This window comes from Pogoniulus pusillus, chromosome 7 (genome assembly GCF_015220805.1).
Source record: "Pogoniulus pusillus isolate bPogPus1 chromosome 7, bPogPus1.pri, whole genome shotgun sequence".
NCBI classification, from domain to species: Eukaryota; Metazoa; Chordata; class Aves; order Piciformes; family Lybiidae; genus Pogoniulus; species Pogoniulus pusillus.
The window spans coordinates 18,942,275-18,958,378 of NC_087270.1; the positions used below are offsets into that span (position 1 = coordinate 18,942,275).

Here is a 16,104-nt window from a genome sequence, read left to right on the forward strand (position 1 = left end):
CTATTACAAAGGCAAACCACAACAATTAAAAATATTGAATGCTTTAAGAAATTGTTATTTTTATAGGAATTAAGTATATTCTTAAATGCCAAAATCTCTCTTTGAATGCAAACTAGTCCATACTGGTCAAAGAGACTGGAGTGCTGATTTTAAATATTTCATCAAACCATCCTGGGCTCCTGGAGGAACAGTTAGAATAGAATAGCAGAGTGTCTGCAGTGGTGTCTCAACAATGGTTTCTGTGTATTTCAACTTTTTAAAAAGTGATACTTCAAGATACTTTAATTTTGTTATCCAACAAGGCAGATTGTTATAGAATGTAACAATAAAAATGCTGAACTCGAATGAACTTGCCCTGCTAGTGCTGCCAAAAAGAGAGGCTTTGATGCTGCTGTCAAAGCTTTGCTCGCACGTGAAGTTCCTAATGAGAAAGGAACTTGATTTTGCCGCCTGTGACTCCCAAAAAATAGCAAAATAAGTATATATCTTAAAAAGAAAAAAAAGGAAACAATTTGGCACCAATGGTTCCTTTCTGTAAGATACATCTAGCATTTATGAAAAACCACCCAGACATTGAGCCTAGTAGAACAAGAATCTTGCATACTTTAATTGGTCATGCTCACTAAAAATCTAATGTAAATTTATTGAAGAGGCTATTATAGGAATCCCACATGAACAATTCAGTTGTTGCAGTGGTTGTCCAGCTTTTCTTATGTTACCCACTTCGTAGATGTCTGTGCTTTGAAATCCATAGTACTGGACCTTCTTGGGGTGACTGAAAAGCCTTGAGGTTCTTGAGGAATGCAGGCAGAGAAACAGCAGTCTGGACATAAGGCATACAGCATAAATGCTTCCTTAAACACAGTTTTGCTAGCAGTTGATGTTTATAAACAGAATACAAAAGGCTCTTATTAATTATCAAGTTACAGTAGCTTTGCAAGCTGTTGGTGCCAATACAGGTGCATTGGATGTCTCTCTCTGTGCTTTTTCAACCAGTGGCAAATGCAAGGTAATCTGTTTCAACAACCCATCTTTCATTGTGATAGCTCTAGAAGAGTTGTTGCTGGAAAACACTCAGGCTCTCAGGTACTAATGGAGAGATTGTCACTGGCAAATTGTGCACAGTGTGTCTGTACTCAATCTATTGTGAGTTGATGCTGTAGTGACAAATCTATGGTCAACCTTGTGTTTTCTCTCCATGTCTATTCCTTGTCTCAGGAAATGGGGTGTTATGGCTGCTTTTAAAATAAAACCAGTATTAGTAATTCTCTTCTTACAAAACTGTAACAAACCAAAAACCATCAACAAAAATATACAGGAAGATACAGGAAGGGAGGAATTTGAACAAGATCTCATATGTAAAGCAACAAGTAGCCAGATATGCTCTTTATGTAGCGTTGCTGGGTACTTTGATAAAGCTTTATCTGGTCTGTTCTAACCTGAGAACCCTTCAATTTTTAATCCTTTGTAACTGGAAACCTTGTTGTGTTCATAAAAAAAGCATGTAATCTTGAGCAAAACATGTAATTTGGTACTAATTAACCAATCTGTTTAATGACTTCCAAAATCACTGCAGCTAGAGTTTGAAACAGTTCACCTTATGGAGAGTTTTAATGCCAAGTCCTGATTGAATGTGTTGCACTGTGCTGCAAACATAAATTATGGCTGTTGTGATGGAAAGTTGCAGCACCAGAGTAGCACAAAAGAAATAATCCTTCAGTGGTTTGTTGGTTCTGTCCAAGGGTACAGGTGGACAAATTTGAAGCCAGACTGTCCTCTTGGGAACTGAATTTACTTAGACTTACTGATTTGTTTTGCCATTTTAAATCATTCAAAAACAAAAAAGGAGAGATAAGAAACTGCAGTGTATGAAGTGAGTTAGTGTGCAGTTGAAAAGATAAATAATTTTGTTTACTAAAATAATGTGTATCTGTGTGGTCATCTTGTGTGGTTTTGAATATGGTTATAATTTTTCTAACCTTCTTATCAATTCTTTCTTTGCATAGAGCTACGTGTGTTTCCAGACAGATTTATAGTTTGTGTCAGTAAAATGGAATCTAATCCAAGTGCCTGGACGTGTGAAAATGGTGTATTGGTATGTACAAAGCTGTTCTATATGCTTTAAATTTTATTTCCTAGTGGTAAAATTAATGTTTATCTGTAGATGAAGTTATTCACTTATTTGTGACTGTCACCTTGGGACCAAAAAGTTACGACAGATGGGCCAAAGTATTTAAAAGGATACCCTGAGTTTGAAGCAGTCAAAAATGGGAATTCCTCTGAACTGTATTAATGCTTAGGAAAATACTTTATACTTAGAAATCTGGGCATTGGTTTAGCACCTTGATTTGGAGCTCTTTTTTCTCTTTGTCCTTATAACATTTTATTTTCCAGAATTAGAATGGGGCCATTTTTATGACCATGGGTTTTTTTATGTGTTTTCATATCACTTGTTCTCTAAAAAAACTCAAATGGATCAATGGGGAAAAAAATTCCCCAAGCATTTATGGAAGAAAAGGCACCGATGCATAGTTAAAGACCATAAACGTTTTATGCTGTAGTTGTCTGCTGGTTGTCTCAGGAGTGTTCACATTGACCCAAGTGGCCTGCTCTAGGTCTAACAATCTTCTCTGTGCTCACAGCAAGAGTCAAAACTACATGCTGAGGTCTTTCTGTAGTTTAGTATTTTGTCTTAGATGTATTAAAGTATTTTTGACCTTTGGAAAAAAAAAATGTTCTACTCATTCAATTAAGCATTTTTTTAATATCTGTCAGGGCATTTTTATTATGCTAAATACAGGTTTTATTATCTTTGTTCCTAGACTGGTTAGTATCCTTAAATGACAAAAGATCAAGGGAATGTTTTTCTGTCATGCACAAAAAACAATCTAATTGCTTTAGAAGCACTTTGCTGTTTTCAAAATCACTGCTTTTCCAGTATTTTCTTGATAATTACTTGACTTCTTTAAGTAGAAATTCCTCTCTCTGCATTTACCAGAGAATTCTTTTTTTTTCTTGCTTATGTATCTTTTAGGAGTTACCCAGTTTCCTCATTTGGTATTTTTAATCTTCCCATAAAAGATGAGACGTTTTCTTTAGTTTCTTTCACATGATCCTGTCCAGTAAGGAGAAGGCAAATAAAAAATAGATTGTTATGGACTTTGACTTGACTATTTCTAAAGTTGATCTTAATCCATGAAAACTTGTTTAAAAAGGAAGCTTAAACACTCATGTTTGAAAAGGAAAAAAATCTTAGAGGGGTCATAGCCTGACCAATAGTGGAGAGAGGAGTTTGCAGTACTTACAGATGCAATACATGTGCATAGAACTGGCTGGAATTGTTAGTTTTCTGTAAACCATCAAGAACTAACAAGATGTGAGCAGACCCTTTCAGTATCTTTTTAATTCTTACAATACCAATATAAAGGCTCCACTCCAGGCTGGCTTGTTGATCAAGAACTTCTACAGCATGTTAGTAGCGAATTTGCCATGTAGTCCACTTTGATGCTTTGCCAAACTGAAGGAATGTTTGATTGCCACCAAGAGGTAATTTCTCGTTTTTGGCACTGCAGAAGTAAAGCCTAAAGATCTGCACTTTGTGTACTTTTCTCTATGCAATTTAGCAGCGACTATGCTTGAACTCTAAACTAGACTTCAAGAGACCACCCAGAAGACCTTTCTGTTGATACATTCCAGTATTCTATCATGGGCTAAATATGAGGCATATGTTTTGTTTTCCTCTGTATGTTGTTTGGATTTGAATAATTTCATAGTGTTGGATGAAAGTCCTTTTTAAGCATTTAATCGGCTCACACTCTTGCTTGTGAGGGACCGTCTGTGCTTTATGAAATAGATGACTATACGTTAAAGGAGGTATTGTCAGTGGTGCTGAATGTCACTGCGACTGATTAAGCCAAGACTTAACAGTTTAACTGCTTTTATAGTGATTTATGGTTTTGATCAAGTTTCCTCAGCTTTCCTGAGCTCTGTCTTGACAATTCAGGCTCAATGCCATGTTTTCCCATTGCCACCAGTTTTATGGCAGCATCATAAACTTTTTGTCACTTATTGCAACTCTTTCTTCACCTGTCTTCAGCATTTTGTTCTTTGTCTTTACAATGCCTTTTAAGCTACCCTCTGATTTGAATTTAGCTGTAATTAAACTAAGAGTTTCAAGGGACGTAGCTGGGTATGAAATGAAATTCTTACATCCTGCAACTTAAAAAGATTGTAATCAGATTGATTTTTTGAGAAATTCACAGGCACAAAACTTAGCATCGATTGCTGAGAGAAGCAATTTGAAGCTTTCTGTAATGCATCTGTAAGACCAAGGAGAAGCTGAATTAGGCAGTCTCTGACAAATTATCTGTAAAGATAAACTAATAGAATATGTGAGGGCACTTCTAAGCAGTAGAGCTGAAATCTACTGGTATGTTAATTTCTAATTTCTAGAAACTACTTAGAAATTAGTGTTTCTGTGGTCATATCTAAAAATAAGGCTTCAGGCAGCAATAACAATTTTGGAATAAGGGAAGTCTCTCTTAGAAAGAAACAATAAAGAAAGTTATTGAAAAAACATAAAGCAAATTGAAAATCTGAAGGAAAAATGGAAAATAGCCTGGGCGATTATTGCTGAGTTTAAACATAAAACCATTGTTTCCTGTTCTGTCAAACTGTATTTGAAATCCTGAGTAGTTTTATCTTGTGAAGTAAGAAAGTTTTGGGAACATAGCAAAAGAGGAAACCCAGGGAAATACATGAGAGTTTTGGAGAGAATAGTTGACAACATTTCTTTGATGATTGTAATGTAGAGAGCTAAAATGGAAAATTGGAAATAGGTTATCTGAAGGAGCAGTGGAAATGGGTGGAAGGCTTACTGGGATGTTATGGGCATTTTTAATGTGCTAACAATGGAGTATTCATTGATAACCACATTGGCTTTATACTAGAATCTATGAGAGGAAGCAGTTATAGGGAAAGTATGGAGGTTAAGCTAATAATGGTATTGAAGTGGAAATTTGAATTTACCATTCATGTGAAACCAGAAAAGAAAGTGGAGAGCAGGCAATCCTATCTTGATTAAAATACTTTCAGGGTTCCCATGGAGCCCTGATAAGTTACAGAGAATATTATGCAAGAAGAAAGATTCTTTTCAAATCAGAATGTAACTCTTAAAAAATCAACCCACAAAAAGCTCCATATAGGTGCAGAAGAGCAATAATGTTGAAGATGCAGTCAATACTCTAAATCTTCAGCAGAAAAATAAAAGCAAACTATTTCATTTTCTTCATGCAGTTCTGAATTTATAAATTCAGTCAATTTACAAGTTGTAAAACTCAAATACATTACAAACTCATAAGAGCACAAATGGCATGATTTGCTTTGACATTGACTGTGCCTAGAAAAGGCTTCTGTTTGTCTCACAAAAGCATGTGCACCTACCTGTAATAAACAGGAGAGTATATATTATCAAAATAGTGTGCCTTTTGAGAGGCAGAACTAAAACTTTTCACATTAGCAATGGTTTGTAAAGATTAGTACAAACTTTTATGTGGAATTTAGTTATTCTAAATGCTTTCAAGACTGTTTTATTGTTAAGTGCTATCAGATTGTGTGATGTGTGAAGATGGAATGTATGAAGAAGGAAATGCCACAAAATACAATTGCACAATTCACACTATGTAAGGGCTAATCTTGGCACAGACCTCTGTGTGTGTATGCATATCCATATATTGATATATTTATATATATATATATATATATATATATATATATGTATATATAAAAGTATTTATCACAGTTACACTGTTGTAATGGTGAGCTACTGTGGAAAAGGTCACTCCACATGCCTGGTTCCAACTACGTATTTCTTTCCTTCCTGGTTACAATAAACCAAGTGATTCTTCAGTCAAGAATGAATTAGTTCATTGACTTGATCCAGCAGAAAATGATCCATTTGTGAAGTTTCTCTGTTTTTTATTGGAGGATTAGTTTTCTGTCGTGTCAGTTCAGTGAACCAGCTCATCCTGTACCCACACAGCTGCCAATTGTGACACAAAAAATGTTGCAGGAGCTTGCTGCCAGGATTTGGCCGAAGAGAGCAGAACCATTCCATTAGGTAGCAGTTGACAGTTACCCTGGTTTGGAAGTAATTTCTAAAACACACATTAATGTTACATTTGTTGTAGTATTTGTCTTCTTGATATGTTTTAAATTTCATAACATTTAGTTTTTGTGTGTTTGCTTAGGCTGTGCTTGATTCTTTTCAGTCATTTTAGGAAACCTAGCTAGAGGAAAACAACATTGAGCTGTAGTCTGGTGGTTTACTTCTTTTTGTCAGAAAGATAGAGAGGGAGAAACTGCAGACTAATGGACCCTATCTGAGTACCACATAGCGGAGCAGGTAAAGAATAGCTTTTATCTTTTAATGTTTGCTTTTAACACTTCAATCTTCTGTCACATTTCTTTACTCGTTCTTCATATTCTGGTCAAGCTGGTGCAAGATTGACAGTACTGAAACATGGAGTCTCTTCTGCCTTTTTTTCCTGTCTCTTAGCCATGATTTTTTGTCTTCAGTGTCTGTCAGTACTGACACATGTGAGGAGTTGGGCTGACTCACTGATCCCTCTGAAAACAAGGGTGTTTTGAGGGGATTAAGGTTTTTCGTTGTTTTCTTGGTTAGCTTTCAGCTGGATCACATCAGTCAGTCTCATGGCATGGCTGTATAAATGTTGGTGTTGATAAAGAGACCTGGCAAGACCATGTGCTGGGTAAGGGTGAGATTCCCCTTTCGTTGTTAGGATGGCTTTGAATCATAAGACTGCTTTCTCTGAGCAACTACATCAGAAAGTAATGATGCTAAAGTCTGACTTGCTCATAAAGAAGAAAGTGGTGGCAGTTTTACAGTATTGCCTTTTGTCCTGGTTGTCTTCCTCTGCTCCTTGGAGACTACTACTCCTAGAGCAGAGTTTGCCAAAAGGGCTGCATGCTTGCATCTTGTCTCGCTGCATATCAGAATGATGTGGATTCATGCAAACGAAAATCCTGTTTTTTAAACTAGTGCATTGAACTGCAGGTGGAAGCAGCTGGGGCGTGTGTGTGCTCTCTTCTGCAGACTCTGCAGTGCGGGTAGGAACCTCCTGCAAAAGGGGAGGGACGATACCTGAGAGTGGTAATGCTGTGAATTGCTTCAGTGAGATCTGTCTGAACTTGTCGTAGTTTCTTCCTGCAGCTTGCAAACTGACTGATTTGTTTTCTACATGGCAAAAGACTAGTAGCAGTCTGCTGTGCATTCTATTAATGATCCAAAGAAGTGGACAAGTGATGAAATTAAATCTGACACCATTATTTCAATTAGTCAAGATGGGAGAAGGCTGTGGAGAATTTCAGAGCAACCTCACAGAGCAGGGTAGAGGGGTATTGGGATTGTAAATTGTTGATAAATGCACAGTATTTTACTGAAAAGAGCAATTACAGTGTTCATGCATGCTGCTGAGTGAGTTAACAGTATGATCTCTGGAAACAGGCCAAGGTATTGCTGTAACAAACTGGTTTGAAAATCTTTGTTCTTGAGCCTTATTACCTTAAAAGCAGACACATAGTATTAGAGTATGTATTGAATGAAATAGAGAATAGTATTTAAAGTGTCTTAAAGCCAGTATGTAAGTTGAATCTTCAGTAAAAGATTATATACTCTTCATTGTGCAAAATCCAAATGAAGAATAGCAGAAATACAAAAGGCCCTGTAACTGCAGTATAAACAATTAAGCTCATAAAATGAGTTCCATATGAAGCAATCTTCAAAAAGTAGGAACAAATTGAGTAATCTTTTACTGATTTTGATAGTTGCAGCTTATATGAGTGCTCTAGTTGATTTAAATGTAACTACTTAGCCGTGTTCACAAGATCTCATTTGTCAAAGCCTTGTGGTTATTTAAGATATTATCATCTGTCATCATCCTTTCACCTCCCTCATTTTCTTCTCTTCTTTCACTCTCCTTCTGTCACGGTTAATGCTGTTGGTTAAGGTGGATTTGAGCTAGGATTCTGGACTTCGTGCTGAAGTAGTTTTTTCCACTCTGCAGACTTTGAGAGGACGGGCACATCAAGCAAAGGTGCAGGGTTGGAAGGCTGTCAGTGATAATACTTACAGGTACATTGAGGTAAAGGGTTTATTTAGCTGCTGTGCATCTGTGAGATTTTCATGACTCTAGGTTTAAATTAGTTCACTTTTTAATTAATAATTCTCCATAGTCCTGTTTGGCAAAGAGTATTTGATGGATTTGGGTTTTTAATTATTTCAAAGAGCACTCCGTTCCTCAGCCTTCAGCACAAACCTATTGCAACTAATAGGAATTTCATAACCTGACTGAGCATTAAGCTAAAATATATGGTGGAAGGATTTTTGAATAATCTGTAATGATTTGAAAGTATTTGGGGGGAGTAATCTCCAGTGTGAGCTCAAAAGTCTTGGGGGCTTCTGGGTTGGTAGTGTCTGTTTTGGAAACCAGGCTAAAACATTGACTTAATCGTTGAACAGTAATTATCTCCTGGGCTATGCAGTTGGGCCTGTTTTACAGATTTGCTTCTTTACAGCTAGGAAGATCAAGAGTATTAGTTATTCTTTCCAAGATCACCTCCAGTTGTTACACTGTCTTGTATAAAGAGAACAAGGTTTTCAAAACTGAGGTATCCTTTTCCAATTTTTTTTTCCTGTAAGAGTTGAAATGTTAAGTATATGAATCATGTTGTTGTATACATCATGTACTCAGTTAACCCATGTTTATAACTGGAAGGATAAATACAGTTTGTTTCAGTATTGCTGATAGGTGTTTAGATATTTGTACTCTCATACCTGTTTAGATCTGGTAGGCAGATAGGGGATCCTCAGGTTAGGATGTTGAAAGCTGTACTATAGAATTACAGGAGTGCCTTGCTTTTTCTGATACCTGTGTAACAACTGAGTGGTAGCTCCCTTTCCTCATGCTTTGTAAGTTGGAAAAGGGGTCAAATTCCTCATAAAACTGCTAACTTGTTTTATAAGGAAATCTTCAAAGTATAGAATGTATCCTCTTTCATAACTGCTTGAGACAGGAGCCTTAAAATTGATGAGAAGGACCAAGTAAAGATGCAGACTTCTAAGACACTGGTTCCTTACAAATGTAATTCAGCTTTAATATGCTTTATGCTTTTCTTTGTTGTCTTTGCGAGAAGTTGTTTTAGTTGAGAAGCTATTCCCTGTTTCTTATCAGTGGACACTTTCTCTGAAGATAGAATCTGAGTCTTGTATCATCAGTACATAAAATCAGAATGATTAATAGCTCAATTACTTAACATTAATTTTAACGCTTTTTGCCTTCGAGCAAATACAGCATGTCTCACGTGCTGCTCAGCATGTAAATAAATCACTGCTTTTAGGAGCACCTTCAGTGGCTTTAGCAAGAGTTATGTATGTTCTTGCTCTTTCTGTTGCATAAGTGTGTCAACTTTTAAAAAGCCCCTCCTCCCAGCTTTAGTTTTTTTATGCAGTATCACATTTCTATTTGATTTATGGCATGTACAGCTTATTAGCACCTTTTCTGGCTTTTGTTATCTAACAAGCGTTCAAGTGCACGTCTAGAGAAGTTGTTTCCTACATTCAGAACATTCAGTGATTCCTGCTGTGTGTAAAACATTATTGAGATCCAAACAAAAGACTTCAAAAGCAAAAAGGCATTTTCCTCCTAGAAGTCCTGTGCTTTAAGCTAATCTGCTGGTGCTTTGGAGACTTTTGGATTGTTTGTAGTTGCCAAAGCTTATGTACTAAGTGAAAAAACCACTACATGTATATTGAGAAAGTGGAATGTATATCATAGAATCATTGAAGATGGAAAAGGCCTTCAAGATCAAGTCCCACTGTTAACCTAAACACTGCCAAGCCCACCACTAAACTATGTCCCTGAGCACCACATCTATGCATTTTTTGACCATGGCCTTGTAATTGACTCTCGGACTAAATAATATGCACCACAGAGACTCTCCACAAGCAAAAATTTATTAGTTAGGAACCCCAGTGTCAAATCAAAAGGAGCTTTAGTAGTAGATGCCTTTTATTTTTACTAGGCCATGGATAGGTTACACAGTTCTGTTCCTCACCAGAGAGTTGCAGTTTTCTCTAGTTCTTTCTCTAATTTAAATCTTGAAAAGAGTGTTATTAAAAAAAAACCATCAGTATTCCTTAAAAATACCTATTTCAAATGAAATATCAATACTTCCATATATAACATAGAATGATCCTCAATGCTTTTTACTGGAATTTACTGACATTTGGAACCGGTCAGTCCATTTTAAAATATGGAGCAGTATTTTGCAATTCCAATCAAGGAACTATATTTCAGTTTGAGAATCATATCCAATTCTGTACTTGGAAGACTTGTATGAATGTTTTATGGTGCAGTAGGAGTTCAAAAGTAGAATTACTGGGACAGGTACATCACTGTATTGGAAATACTGAAATATTTGTATTGTGGATTTGTGTGAAACTTTTCCTTCTTGTGGGGTTGGAGGGGGTGGAAGACCTAAAATCCTCTCTGTCAGTTTTCTGTCAGGTAGATGATAGTATCTGATTCACCCTTCACTGACAAGCTTCCTCATGTGCTTTAGGACTCCTTTTCTGGTTATCAGTTTGGGACGACCTCTCTGATATGCCAGTCATGTTTCAGAAACATTCTGAGACCTGTAGGTTATTTTAGATGTCTGAGCGGATGATACTGCCAGAGGGACATAAAGAGAGATCATGCAATTGCAGGCACACATACAACTCCCCTAAATAACTCTCTTTCTGATTCCTTTTGCTAGTTTTGGTTTTATTCACTTGTGTATGCTTGGGATAATTATTGTGTTGCTTAGTCTACGTTATTACATTCTGAGCCCCCTTCCATATGGAACTTTGATACTAAATGTGATTTATTGCACCCATTTATATTTTATATGAAGTTTTTTTTGCTGAGCAAGTTGAGCCACATTGATAAATCCAACTGAGAAACAATGTGTGGGTTTTGTTGTGTTTTGTTTGTTTGTGATTTTTTTTCCTTTGTTAAAGAGATACTAAATTTAAGTTTATCTGTTAGAGTTAAGGAACAGGCACATAACCATGTGCAACTGTTACCCCAAGCATAGGGAGAGACAGCTAGAGAGTGTGAAACTAAAGGAGAGGCAGGAATGAGAGCAGTGTTGTTCACATGGGAAATTTTCTTTTAGCCCAGATCCCTAGACTGAAGTTTAAAACTCTATACTTGTGTGTCTGGCTGAAAAGGCTGAACCTTTCCATCCCCTTCAGAATAAGGGACTGCAAGGATTTTTCACACTTCCATGAGTAGTTCTTCAATAAGCATTTAGTGCTGTGTTGTGCAACTTGGCCACTCTGGAGAAAGCTGCAGATGGCAGTCACCACTTTTACATTTCTGAGGATTTCTTTTTCATTTTGAGTGAGATAGAAGAATGAATTTTCAACTTGATAAGCCTTAAAGCAAGTATGTTGTGTGCCTAACAGTCATGTTTCTCTGTAGGACTCAAGTCTTTTTCCCAGATAGCTCTTTGAATAAATACTCTAAAGATTTTAAAATCAGGATTTGAGAGGCCAGTGTTATGAGCAGGTAGGGCAGGCAGGCAGTGTAATCTTCATTTCTGCAGGCCCTTCCTTGCTGAGTTTTAGTGACAAAAAGGAGTGAGCTTACCCTAGGATTTTAAGAGCACATATTTCTAATAGAACGTGGCAGTTCAAGGCCTAAAGAAGCATTTTAATCTTTTGTGCCCACCCAGTCTCTATACAAATGTAAATATGTCTGTCTTTAACAATTTGCCAAGAAATGTGGTTTTAATTTGTTAGCAGCATTCCCACTCCCTGCAGCTCTTTCGGAGTCAAGTCACAAGTCTGGCGGTGCTTTGACATTTTTCTCTGTCATGGTGTCATTGTTTATATGATGTCTGCTTCTGCTGTCCTCCTTTTTATGCCTGGAATATTTTTCTTTAATTATTTCACTGCCTAAAAGGAATTTGGGATTACTAGACAGGATGAGAGCAGATTAGCTTTTTTTTAACTTTCTTTAACAAGTCCTGAAGTTCCCATAGGAAATAAACAGTATTCCCAAAACAGACAATGTTTTCTGTGTTTTTTTAATTAACTAAAATTATTAAGTCTAATAAAGAAAATAAAGGAAGTATCACGAGTAATGTCTGAGTGCCTTAGTAGTATACGGAGTGCCCATTGTTGTTATTTATGACTCTCTGCCTTCTATTGTGGACTTACTCCAGCCTTAGGGAGTTTACATCACTCCTAATAGCAAAAGGCTCTCTGGTTCCCACAGAGTCTTTCAAAGACTGACTCATATGCCTTATGTTAATTGTTCAGCTCTCAAAATACAGCACTTACAGGGTGTGGTTCCAAGGGGAAAATCTACTGTACTTAGAGGGCATGTTCAGAAGTGTTTCACATATAAATCATTTTGATTTTTAATTTTTTTAATGCCTTAACCCTTTTCTGTCACTACTTTGTGATAAGCTATTTGAAAACAAAATAAAAGGTTGGCAACGGTGTAGTGAGGGAATGTGTTACCCTTCATCTCTAGACCATTAACTCCCGTCTGACTCAACTCTCAAGTGATGTGGCTCCATCGTTTGCTTCTCTCCAGGGTCTGCTCTTTGCACCCTGGCATGACAGTGTACTGCAGGCAACAGTTGTGTACTGTTCATCATCTGCAAGTTAGAACTGGGGTTTATCACTTATCTGTGGTAGTGAGTATGTGCGGACAGAAACTGTCCCCAATCCTACTCTGAATTTAGTACAAAGTGCTGCTTTCCACCCATTGCTTACCACATCTACAGCAATTGCCTTAGTGGATTGGCAAGACTGTCACAATCTGCTGTGTTGAGGAGTGAAGAAAATTTAAGAGAATTAGCCTTTCCAGTTACCATGAAGCAGGAATTCAAGTGCTTCTGCCTGTGCTTCTGTTCCCTGGCTAAGTAAGAGTGCTCTCCAGCTGCTTTGATGCAGGATGATTGTGCAAGATCCTTCAGAGTTATGTGAACATTACTGGAAATCTGAACAGTTTCTACTTTACGGTTAAGAGTCTTTCTGTGCCTTCTCTTAAAATCAGAAAAGCTCTTGAGTTTCTTGTGATATTCTCCTCTTTGTTTACACAATATGAAAACATACTTTGACGAATGAGGGTGTCCATACCTCTGACAGGAACAGAAGCATCAATTAATCCCTTAGATTAAAGTAGTTCGGCTTGATTTCCGAGGTTAAAATTCCAGTGCCAGTAGGTCACATGTGTTTTCTGCCTGCACTAAACATGCACGTTGCACCATTAGTGGACAGAACTTCATGCATGTGTCAGTACACACAAAGATGTTGCATAATTTGTCTCTGAAGAGAAGGCTGAAAACAGCTGTACTTTTTTAAACTGTGGAAATGGCTTGCTTTCTTTGCCTGACTACCCTCTTTTTGCTTACAAAACAGGAAGTTGTTTTCACTGGCTTACTCTTCTAGAGGAGGCAGTGAGGTTTACCCCCTCTCCTTTAAAGCAGAAAGAAAAATAAAAACAGGCAAGGCTTAATTGCCTATAAGTGACAGATTCCTGAGGGATGTTCCAGGCAGTGGTCATGTACATGCTTTGGCCTTGTGCCTCCATAGCCCTCTTCTGATTTCTTCAGTTCTTTCATACTGCCTGGCTCCAGCATGCTGGCTTTGCAGCGCGGAGCAAGGAACAGCATAAATAAGCTCTCCCTACACTTGATGTGCCTCAAGCAGAAGCTGCATCAAGCAGGCTGACAAAGAAAAATGCTGTCAAAGATGAGGAGATACATAAAGCCACTTCTCTTCTGGACTTTGCTGTGTTTTTTCCTTCGCTTCAGAGATAATGCTTTTTTGAAGTGTGTGGTAGTTTGCAGTGAAGTCATCAAATGACCCTTCACTCATTGAAGTTGTTTCATTGTGAAAGGAAATGCTCACAGCTTGAAGAAAAAGAGCATTTTCCTTCCCTCCCTCTCACCCCAACCTCATATTATATAAAACCATGCTGCTGCTGTTAGCTGAGACCAGAAAGAATTCCCCTGTTGTCCTATGGTAGCCAACCACTACAAGCTGCGAGCGTTTGAATGTTCTTATTAAAAGTTTTAACCCTTGCCTTCTTCAATGGGCAAATAAGAGTCTGTTTATTTTTTGTGAGTATGGAAAATTATGGGAATTCTTCTGAGGATAAGCATATAGACCACTGCGCCAGTCAGTCTCTTCAGAAAAAAAACTGACAAACATGCTCCTGTCTGCAAGAGAGATTCCTGGCATTTGTCACAGTTTGAGCCACGAAGATGTCAAATATTTGCCAACAGTTTCCTCAGACGGTTTGGAAAGCTACATCCTTTGCATTACAGTCTTATTTGTTTGTGGTATATTTTAGCATATGAAATATGTTCATTGGGAGCCTGAAAGGGGAGGGAGCAGACTAGACTCCCAAATATTAAAAGATTAAAAATAATTGTTTCTCTTAGACTGCTCAGATCAAAATAATAAAGAACATCTGTTAGTCCCAGTATTAGAAATGGAAGTTCTTGCTGAATAATTGTAGCTTGATGTGTCATGTTTTAAACCTGTATTTTCTTTTGGAGCAGGAAGAAGAACTTTCCAGTGGGACGTCTGAATATTTTACTGAATCTGCTGAGAACAAGAAGCTTAAGATTAGTCTGAATGACCAAATAAAACAAGACATCTTGAAAGAAATGTATGTCACTATTCATGCCAAGGTGTTAAATTTATGATCTGGAAAAAAATGGGTAAACAGGATCTAGCCTATGTAATTACATTTCAAACAATATAAACACCTTTACAAAATATTATTTCAAATTACTAAGAGCCTACTACTCTAGTGTAGATAAGCACATCAAATGATGGTGGTTGTTTTGTACAGCATGACAAAAGCTATTACAGCCCACATGGCTATCTCACATAGCACTAGGCAGAATCAAAACAGGCTGTTTTTGCCTTGAATGAAGCTCTAAGCCAAAACAAATATGTGATGTTTGAATCTGGTGAAAAACACTTTGCAAATATATTATTTTTGTTCATTTTGAGAGTTTGCAATGGTACCACAAGAATGTTTTGGTTCTTTGGTTGCAATTAAAAGTACGCCCCTGGCATAGAGGATGGGAAGGGCTAGTTGGTCAGCTGTGTGTTTTACTGGTCCTTGGCTGTATCAGGATACCATTACTTGTGTGAGCTGCCAGTAGCCCCAGATCAACTATGGAATCAGGGTTTTGCTGTGAATCCTGGCAACTTTTCTAGTTACATGTTGTCTCATCTGTGTTGTCTTTAGAAATGAGGTGAGATTTGGAAGTGTGCCAGCTCTACCTATTTTGGAAAAAATAGGCATGCTGACCTGGGAACTGCTTAGCATCAGCAGAGAGGGACCACAGCATGGGTTGATCTATAGTAATACCTTTAGACTACTTAGGCAGCTTCAGTAGTTGTGCATAGTGAAGTCTGGATTTGCAGGTAACATACAGCTGAGGAGTGTTTATGTGCTGACACTCCATCAGGTCTCTTGTGATCCCATTTTCCTATATAATTCCATTTAGAATATCATCTACTTGCATTACCTAAGTCCTTCCCAGATGAATGGGTTTCATACTAGATGAGCAGTGGTTAACTTTAAAGTAAGGCTTTGAAATGTCCTGGGAAAAATTCCAGAGGAACATTCTAAAACAGATTAGAAACTCACACACAGAGATGCACACATTGAATCCTCCTGCCTGCCCCTCTTTATTCTTTAGGTATACATTATGCACATGAATGTATGGGAATGGTTTGAAATTATTTAGGAACTTAGGAAATAGTATTTTATCTAGCTGGTTTGGGAAGGAATTCAATATACTGATGTCGTGCTGACCTTTAACATCTGTAATGAATCCAGTTCTGCCTCTTGGAACAAAATGTGAACTCCTTCATGGCTTAGTCATTAATGAATAGAGTTTCCCTAGTGCAGTGGAAAAATCAGATGGATAACACTTGGTATTATCCACACTAGACAAACATTACTGCTTGTCAAGGTGATGTGGAGGGGTTTTTCCATA

The 16,104-nt window shown here is 37.4% G+C and overlaps 1 protein-coding gene across 5 annotated transcripts in view; it reads left to right on the forward strand.

The window, feature by feature from the left end:
• SLX4IP (SLX4 interacting protein) overlaps positions 1 to 16,104 on the forward strand; it is a 76,046-nt gene that overhangs the window by 58,060 nt on the left and 1,882 nt on the right. For all 5 annotated transcript variants that reach the window (XM_064146129.1, XM_064146127.1, XM_064146128.1 and 2 more), the window contains 2 exons: positions 2,007 to 2,095; positions 14,647 to 14,756. In XM_064146129.1, the coding sequence (XP_064002199.1) occupies positions 2,007 to 2,095; positions 14,647 to 14,756 (199 nt within the window). The remainder of the gene's footprint in view (positions 1 to 2,006; positions 2,096 to 14,646; positions 14,757 to 16,104) is intronic.